The sequence below is a fragment of the Aquarana catesbeiana genome, linkage group LG08, assembly GCF_042186555.1.
Source record: "Aquarana catesbeiana isolate 2022-GZ linkage group LG08, ASM4218655v1, whole genome shotgun sequence".
Classification (NCBI taxonomy): Eukaryota; Metazoa; Chordata; class Amphibia; order Anura; family Ranidae; genus Aquarana; species Aquarana catesbeiana.
In genome coordinates this window covers 28,147,587-28,157,664 of record NC_133331.1, presented here as the reverse complement: position 1 = coordinate 28,157,664, position 10,078 = coordinate 28,147,587, and the positions used below count along the sequence as shown (strand labels likewise).

The 10,078-nt window shown below is 40.0% G+C and overlaps 1 protein-coding gene across 1 annotated transcript in view; it reads right to left on the bottom strand.

Annotated features, from left to right (window-relative positions):
* Positions 1-664: 664 nt before the first annotated feature.
* The window catches only part of CUZD1 (CUB and zona pellucida like domains 1), a 43,955-nt gene continuing 34,541 nt past the window's right edge, over positions 665-10,078 (bottom strand). The window contains exons 8-9 of the mRNA XM_073597597.1: positions 8,397-8,656; positions 665-831 (exon numbers count right to left, since the gene is read on the bottom strand). Of these exons, the coding sequence (XP_073453698.1) occupies positions 665-831; positions 8,397-8,656 (427 nt within the window). The remainder of the gene's footprint in view (positions 832-8,396; positions 8,657-10,078) is intronic.

Below are 10,078 nucleotides of genomic sequence, written 5' to 3'. Positions count from 1 at the left end.
TATACACACACAATATACACACACAGAATACACATACACACACTGAAAAGGTACTGGAGAGGCGGGGCAGCTATAATCTTGGAATTTAAAAAAAAACACAGATTTTTACATACTGTCCCTGGTTTTATTGAGGCTGGCAACCCTGATGGGGCCCCTTAGTGGCATGGGGCCCTCAGGCAGTGCCCAAGTGCCCGAATGGTCAGTCCGCCCCTGTATGCAATTTCTGTGATTGCACAAGTGTGAACTGAGCCTTATTTCTGGTTTGAAAACCCAAAACGACCAATCAGATTTCCCTTTACTGAAGTCAGATCAGATTGGTTGCTGTAGGTTTCTGCAGTACGGTGGATTAACAACAATAAACCAATGACTTCTTTTATCACGTTGCAAAAGATAGGTTAAAGTTTGCAAGTTGGCAGGTTAAACATAGTATTGCTTTATTGAATTAAACAAGACAATGAACTCTTCCAATTGGTAACAGTAGTTGTTCTTTAAGACATTAATATTGGAACCAAAATAGAAGCAAATGTTTAATCTGTATGTTAACATTAACGTTTATATCAGTGGCACACTCAATTATACAGAAGTATGATAATGCTTTTTATCTTCTGTGAATATTTCGGTCCGGGTAGAATGTTGCGCACTGCATGTCTACAGAGTCAACCAGTTAGTGTGAGGCCACTGCATGGTATCTGTAACCTGTGCCTTCTCTCCTGGTGTACCTGATTACCACAAATGCCACAATGAGGGCATTGACTACCAGTACAGAGATGCCCAACACATACAAGCTGCTCTGGTCTGTCTTCACATCTTCAGTCTTCTCGCTGACAGAACCTGAGGAAAGAAGAGTCAGAGAATTAATATATATCTCATTTACAGGACAATGGGAGGGGGACAAGAGAGGCCAGGCCACAGTGAAAACGGCAAATCTCTGGTTGCAACTTGCCGAATAAGGTTGATATGGATTTGAGGCTTCAGAGTACTCTGGAAACTAGCTGATGATGCCTCCACCAATCTGAAGACCATTTATGAGGCTTTAGGACAGGGGTGCTCAACCTGTGGACCCTCGACCTCAAACCAGCGAAGCCCACTTCTATTGTATCCTGCAGGTTTGGTGCACGTTGTGAAAGCGCACCAAAACTTCTGAATACAGGAGTTTTGGTGTGATTTCAGAAAGTGCACCATGCACGCAAGATATAATAGATGTCTAAAGCCTGGTACACACGATCTGATTGTTGGCCAACAAAGCGTCAGACTTTTGTCCGAAGGGCGTGTGCCGGGAACTTGTCTTGCATACTAATGGCACACAATTGTCGGCCAACAAACACGAACGTAGTGACGTACTACATGGAATTTCAGCTCATGAGCGCCACCCTTTAGGCACCTTCTGCTAATGTCGTGTTTGGTGAGCATTGATTCCGAGCATGCCTGTTTGTACTTACTTTTTGTGACGGACTTGTGTACACACACGATGCGAAAATCTGACAACAGATCGTTGTCCACCGAAAATTTACTAACCTGCAATCCAACATTTGTTGGCGGAAAGTTGGACAACAATTGTCTGAAGGAGCGTACTAAGGCCCCATACACACTATTAGATTTTCTGCAGATTTTTGTCTTCAGATTTACCAAAAAAAATATAATATGAGGTCAAACCTTAAAGCCCACACACACGATCGGACTTCCCGACAACAAAACCGTGGAATTTTGTTTGAAGGTTGTTGGCTCCAACTTGTCTTGCATACACACGGTCACACAAATGGCCAATAATTACAAATGTAGTGACGTACTAGACGTACGTGATATCTCCATTGCGAACGCTAGTTTTACAAGACCGAGCACTTCCGGCTCATCCTTGATTTCGAGCATGCGTGTTTGTACTTTGGACTTTTGTCCGACGGACCTGTGTACACGCGCTCGGAAAATCCAACAACAAACATTTGTTGGCTGAAAATTTGAGAACATGCTAGCCAACATTTGTTGGTGGAAAGTCCGACAACAATTGACCAATGGAGCATGCAAACGGTCGGACTTACCACCAACAAGCTCACATCCAACATTTCCCATCGGAAAATCCGATTGTGTGTACAGGACTTTAGAGTTTCAGTTTGTATGTAATCAGGCAGGCATTTGAACTACATGGTTTTGGTAATTCTGAGGACAAAAATCTGCAGAAAATCTAATAGTGTGTATGGGGTCTAACGGTCAGATTTTAGGCAAACAGTCTGTCATCACACAGTTCCCTGCCGAAAATCCGATCGTGTGTACGAGGCTTAAAGGCAAAGTGCAGCTAACCTGCAGGAGAACTGGTGCGGGTAAACTGCAGTGCATCATTACATTTGCGGTAAAACCCCATCGCTGAGACATGTTTTTACCACACACCCCCAACCACTGGTGTAGCGTTGGGGGTCACATGGGTCACCCTGGCCCCATGCTCCAGGGTGCCCGTGCGGCCTCCCTGTCACATTCTGTTTTACACTTGAACAGGAGGGGCTGTGGAGGCGGCATCTACAGGAACCGATCCTCTCCATTTTCTCCTGAAATCCGACTTCTCCTCCTCTTCCCTCCCGCCGGCACTTAGTGGCCGCAGGAGGAAAATGTTAACTATGCTATTCAAAATAAAAAATTATGAATTCTGAACTACTTCATTTCATCGTGGCCCACGACTAGTTATCAATTCACTTAAGTGGCCCTCGCTAAGGGGACATTTCTTTGGAAAGTGAGCAGCCTATTTGCCATTGGCTCATAAGTTAATAAATAGCAAGGGAGGTACACATGGGTGAGGCAATTCCCTGAAAATCTTTCTATTAACCGCTTCCGGACCGCCTCCATGTACATTTACTGCGGCGAGTGGCTCCGGCTGCGCAAAATCATGTACCTGTATGTGATTTCGCGCACACAGTTTAGGGGGGTGCACGCGTGCGCGCCGCCCCCGCCGTGATTGGAGGCAGTGGGAGCCAATTAGCGGGTCCTGCAGCCGCAGTTGACCACTGCAACCCGCTGATCCTTCAGAAGAGAACTGTAGCAGCGGTGTGCCGATGTAAACAAAGCACGTCGCTGATCTGTCAGAGAGGAAAAGAGAGAGATCGTGTTTCAGCTAAGCGGAATGACGATCTCTCCTTTCCTCCAGTGTATCCACCCCCCCCCCCCCACAGTTGGAAAACATTCCCAGGGAACACATTTAACCCCTTGATCGCCCCCTGTTGTTAACCCCTTCCCTGTCAGTGTCATTTATACAGTGAGAGTGCATTTTTTTTTAACACTGATCACTGTATTGGTGTCACTGGTCCCCAAAAAGTGTCACTTAGGGTCAGATTTGTCCACCGCAATGTCGCAGTCTCGCTAAAAATCGCTGATCACTGCCATACTAGTGAAAAAATAAATAAATCAAAGTCCATAAACCTAACCCATAGTTTGTAGACACTATAACTTTTGTAGTAATAATTATTCCCAAGCGCTGGTGTGGTGAAAAGGCTAAAATGAATGATATGATAGAAGCTGCAAACCAAAAAAAACAGTGATCTCTCACTGGTGCAATATATAAATTCAAAATAAAAAAAATTAAAAAAATGGTGCGCTAATATCACAATTCCATAGATATGTGCAGTAGAAAATGCTATTCATAAGCAGTGCTGTAATTATATTGTATCCTGTTGTGATGCCATTGATTATATCACAATAATATGAACTGTAAACCAAAAAACAGTGATCTCTCACATGTGCAATATATGGAACTCAAAAGACAAAACAAAAAAAAAAAAAGTAAAATAATAAAATAATATTGCACTATTATCACAATTCCATAAATATAAATTGTGCAGAAAAAAATGCTAATCATGAACAGTGCTGTGTACAATATATTGTATACTTATTGTGATACCATTAATTGTGTCACAATCACTGTGTAAAGTGCATATTGCTGTTAAAAAAAACTCTACGTTTAGAGACATATGTAACAAACCATTAAAAAACGAAAGTGCTATGTGGACCCTCTGGGTTAAAATAAAGGTACCGTATTTATCAGCATATAATGCACACTTTTTTCCCCTTAAAATCAGGGGAAAATCGTGGGTGCGTGTTATACGCTGATCCCTGCCGATCCCCCCACCTGATTGTGTGGAACGAGCTCCAGCCGCCGATATACATACATAGCCGAGTGTACTCGGCTAGGTTCAGCTAGCTCCGCTCACAGTCACGCCCAGTCCCACCCTATGATGGACATAACACAGGTCCAATGGCGGGACTGGGCGTGACTGTGAGCGGAGCTAGCTGAACCTAGCCGAGTACACTCGGCTATGTATGTATATGGGCGGCACTCGGCTCCGCTCACAGTCACGCCCAGTCCCGCCATTGGACCTGTGTTATGTCCATCATAGGGCGGGACTAGGAGAGGAGCCGAGAAGAGCCGAGGACCAGCTCTGTGTTACTTCGCCCCGGCGGTGCCATTTTCAAACTGCAGTGACACTGACAAGTCACTGCAGTTTAACTGCAGCCTGGGCAAGGCTGCAAATGTCACTGACAAGGCTGCAGATGGACACTTGCAAGGCTGCAGTCATAGAGTTGCCACCTAATCCCTTTAAACCCGAACACCTTTGAATTACACGGGTTCTGAGGCTAATTTAATGCAGATAAGGCACCAAGTGAGTTTAATTACCACCTTAATCAGTCACAGAACCTGTGTAATTAATATGTGTTCGGGTTTAAAGGGATGAGGTGGCAACCATAGCTGCAGATGGACACTGATAAGGCTGCAAATGACACTGGACAAGCATGCAGATGGACGTTGTGCAAGGCTGCCTTGATGGGCATTTAAATGTAAGTTTTTTTCCTTACAATTCCCTCCTAAACTTGGATTGCGTGTTATGCGCCGATAAATACGGTATATAAATACTCCAAACAATTGTGCAAAAACGTCCTATTCAGTATTATAGCTGTTAATATACTGAGACCAAATCTAAAAGCATGGAAACAATGACTGATGGTTCAACAGGTAACTACTAATGCCGTGTACACACGGTCGAACGGACTGGTCCAACGGACTTTTGACGGGCTTCCGATGGACTTTTTAACGAACGGACTTGCCTACACATGATCACACCAAAGCCCGACGGATTCGTACGTGATGACGTACACCGGACTAAAATAAGGAAGTTGATAGCCAGTAGCCAATAGCTGCCCTAGCGTGGGTTTTTGTCCGTCGGACTAGCACACAGACGAGCGGATTTCTGCGTCCGGCGTAGTTACAACGTAAAGATTTGAAGCATGTTCCAAATCTAAAGTCCGTCAGATTTGCGACTGGAAAAGTCCGCTGAAGGTCCGGTGAAGCCCACACACGATTGGATTGTCCGCCGGATTTGGTCCGTCGGCGTCCGTCAGACCAGTCCGGTCGAAAAGTCCGACCGCGTGTACGCGGCATTAGTCCACTGGCTCACAGCTCCTGTGATGAGTCAGAACAGCTGATGCAGCCACCTATTCTTTACTTCATCCTATTTCTTTAAAGCTCCCGGGACTCAAGACATAAATAGAAGCAGAAGAGAAAACAGCAATAGTGTGATACTGCTAAATAAGGGACAGGATCAGCAAACTAAAGCCGATACACTCACATACGCCAGACACACGTCTGCACAAGTTATATTTATGGAATTGTGATAATAGTGCAATTTTTTTTATTATTTAAAAAAAAAAATTGTTTTGTCTTTTGATTTCCACATATTGCACATGTGAGTGATCACTGTTTTATGGTTTACAGTTCATATTATTGTGATATAATCAATGGTATCACAACAGAATACAATATAATTACAGCACTGCTTATGAATAGCATTTTCTACTGCACATATCTATGGAATTGTGACTATAACTTTTGCGCAAACCAATCAATATACACTTATTGGAATTTTTTTTTACCAAAAATATGTAGCAGAATACATGGTGGGCTTAACTGATGAAGAAATTTGGAAATTTTTTTTTTTTTTTTGGATATGTGTTATAGCAGAAAGTAAAAAATATTGTTTTATTTTTCAAAATTGTCGCTCTTTTTTTGTTTGTAGCGTAAACAATAAAAACCACAGTGGTGATCAAATACCACCAAAAGAAAGTTCTATTTGTGGGGGGGGGACGTCAATCTTGTTTAGGTGCAGCAAGGAAGGAAAAATACTATAAAATTTTTTTTTTTTTTTTTCTTGCATGTGATTGGATTTTCAAAGGGAGTTTTCACCGCAGTCACTAAGCTAAAGGAAAATGATCTTACAAAGTGAAAAGCCTGTTTGCAGTTAGTAAATATGATCCACTAAACACAATTAATTCTCTGAGTGGCTGATGTTTTACCTGGTGCCAGATTTATAAGGGGGGGGGGGGCAAAAGGGTAAATTGCCCCAGGCCCCCATTCCAAAGGGGGCCCCAGACTTCCTATTGTAGAAAAAAGGAAACCTATTTTCCCTCAAGACTTCAGTAGTGTGTTCGTTGAGGAAATTGTCCAGTTTTCAGCCTCTGCCAAGCTCTGGTTATGCCTCGCTCCATCTTAACAGGCAGTTTTATTACGGCCCCATTCACACCTGAGCGTTTGTAGCCGGAAGCTCCAAAACGCTGGGGGACAAAAACATTCAACGATTCTCTATGGAGACGGTTCACATCTCCGCTCCAGGTTGCCTGAAGCCAAACGTCTGAAGCTCAAAAAAGTTCTGGAGCTTTTTTTGTAGCTCGAATCTGGCAGATTTGAGCATTTTTGGCATGTTTTTATTCCCATTGAAATTAATGGAAACGCGCCATTTGCTCATTTTTTTTGTGCACATTCTGTTGCGCGTATTTGTGTGATTTTTCTGCTCAAATAAAAAAATTAAAAAAAATAAAATAGTAATAATATATGAATATATAAATGTAAAACAAATACACAAATAACAAGAAAAATCATCATGAATAATAAATAAATAAATAAAATAAATGAATAATATTTAATAATACGTAAATAAATAATAATTAACCCTAACCTTTCCAATTTACTGCATACTGATACACTTGGTGAGCATGTTTACAATATCAGTTGGTGTATACTGTGTAAATGAATGAATTTTTGATGTACACATTGATTAATGAGCATAATGTGATAATAAGGATTTGTTTTTAATCTAATAATTACTAGATGTATTGTGAAATTCCCTGAAGAAGTGGAGATTTTACTTCGCGAAACGCCTTGGATTCTTTTCCTCCTACGTGAATTGATACTAAACATGTGGAACACGTACAGTGGAACCTTGGTTAACGAGCGTTTTGAAAGACGAGCAACTTTTTTTTTTTTAAATCCTGACTCAGTTTGCGAGTGTTGTCTTGCAAAACTAGCAGAATTCAAGCATATGGGGTGTGCAGTACCGCATGTGGCCAGAATGGCGGGGGGCACCAGTGACACTCGGAACAGTTTGGAGCCGTTCGGAAATACTCAGAAACACTCAAATACTCGGAAACACTCGGAAATACTCAATTCCCGAGTGTTTCAGAGCCTTTCCGAGTTCAGCTGAGCCGTCCCCGAGTATTTCTGAGGCTCCCTGGTGCCCCCCCCCCACCTCTGGCCAAATGCCGTATTGCATGCCATAGAAGTCGATGTGGAACAAATTATCTTTGTTTCCATTGACTTCTATGGCGAAATTTGCTTTGATATGCGAATGCTTTGGATTACAAGTATTCTCCTGGAACGGATTATGCTCTTAATCCAAGGTTCCACTGTATATGCATTTATGTATCATGTTATGCTACTATTGACTACTGTTTACTATTCTAAGATATATGGATGTTTGTTTGTGATTTTTAATGATTTATACTTATTAAGCTTTATTTTTTACTAAAACATTGTGTTCACCTCAGTGTCAGCCCTACATCCTTTAAAGTCCTACTTTTATGGGATTTTTCCCACCACACACCAATAACCCCTAACCTTAAAAAATATTAAATACATTATTATTATGATTATTATTAATCATAATAATAATCATGATACATAAACACCCAAACCAAAAAAATAAAACTATTAGTATATAATATATTACTAAATAATACAATAGTATTATATATAATATAATATAATATAATATAATATAATATAATATATTACTATAATAATAAAAGCTCAAAAGATGTCTTATGTTTTCATTATTTTGCTAATGTTTGAAAATGTCTCTTCTCATTTCATAATGTTTAAAAGAAACAGGATTCTTCTGGCACATTTTAACAAATGCAAAACTTTATAAAATACAAGAATTTAACAAAAGTCATGTATTTCCCCCATACTACAGTAGAGACATGGAGGTAAAAAAAAATAGTAGCTGTGAGTAACTAGAGCTGTTTCAAGCTCAGTCATTTTTTAGCACTACCCTCATGCATGATATGAAAATGATAAGTGATGATCTAACCTGCAGCCTCGGAGTGGCGTTTCAGACGGAGAGGACCCAGCACAGCGTTGGTTTTCCACACTTTGGATCCCAGATCTCTGCGTTCACGTGTGACACATCCTTGATTGCAGCGGGATCCCGCATCATTACTATCACAGATCACCAGCTGGCACTGGAGGTAGACGGATGGGTGGGTGTTCAGGAATTTGAAGGCACTGAAGCTGAACCTGGCATTGCCACTACCAGACGGGAAGTTATGGTAGGTGTTGTCCTTTACACACCTGGTGAGAAGGACACAATTTTGTAAGTGTGCAGAACGAAAAAAATTTGTTTCGATTCGTTATTTATTTATTCACATAAATTCATTTAGTTAAATTTGTTTAATTTGGCATTTCGTTTATTCAAATCGATTTGAATTTTCTAAATTTGGTCGAATTGAACTTAGACTGAATCCAAAAAAAATTGTAATCAATTCAAATTTGAATTTCATTAGAATTCCATTCGAAATCTAATTTATTCTATTCCAAATTCAAATTTTGGAAGATGATTATATTCTTTCTATTCTACTCTATTCAAATTAAAATTTGGCAAGATGGTTATATTGTTAAATTCTTTCTATTTTTTATTCTATTGTTTGTTCTGTTCTTTTCTTATTTTTATTTCCTAGTCAATTTATTCTATTCTATTCAAATTTATTCTATTCTAATTAGAATTTCAGAAGATGGTTATACCCTTCTATTTTATTTAATTCTGTTGTTTTGTTCTATTCTATTCTATTATTTTCTATTCTATTATTTTCTATTCTATTATTTTCTATTCTATTCTAATCTATTCTTTTCTATTCAAATTTTGGGAAATGGGTATATTCATTCTAATCTATTCTATTCCTTTCTATTCTATTTCATTTTCTAGTTTTTTTTTTCTATTCTATTCTATTCTACTAGTGAAATTTCATATCTTCTTCAGGAGCATCCCCCTGAGGAAGATACAACATTTCCCTTGTATCATCACTCATAGGGGAATGGACAGGACAGTGTAGGAAGCAGCTGGTTTGCTTCACAGAGAACGGACATACGACCTCAACTAAAACCCAGTGTTTTAAAGGCACATTACAGAGTGGTGCTCTATATGCACCTAACCCATGTGAGTACCCTGTACTGGGGCTTTTTGTTTGTACAATAAAATTGTGTTTGAACTGTATCAAACTATGGTGATTCTCTTTACTGTTTGTGTATGAGGACACAGCACCAGTGAGCAGTTTGGAACTTAGAATCCCCGAGGTGATTCATATGCGTGGTTGACCGAACTTAATTGTGAGGTCATGCACTCTAAGGTGAGCGGCCGGTGCCTGAGGGTGGGGAGCACCTGAGTGTGGACACCGCAACACGTTGCTTTCACGTTTTTATGAAGTCACCATTATACCTATAATAAGGACTATATACCAATTATGTTGGACTGATCTTCCTTTGATTAGGACGTCACTGTTATATGCACCATAGCACTTTATGATTCACGTTTGTGGCACTGGCACCATATATATATTTTTTTTAAAAAAGCTTGTTTATTATTATTTTTTTTGTCTGTGGAATGTGACACTTCAATCAAAGGATTCTATATATATAATTTTTTTGCAATATACTATTTCTTTGTCGCTTCATTACGCTTCATTTTCTAGTTTCATCATTGCAATGTTGACACTTTTA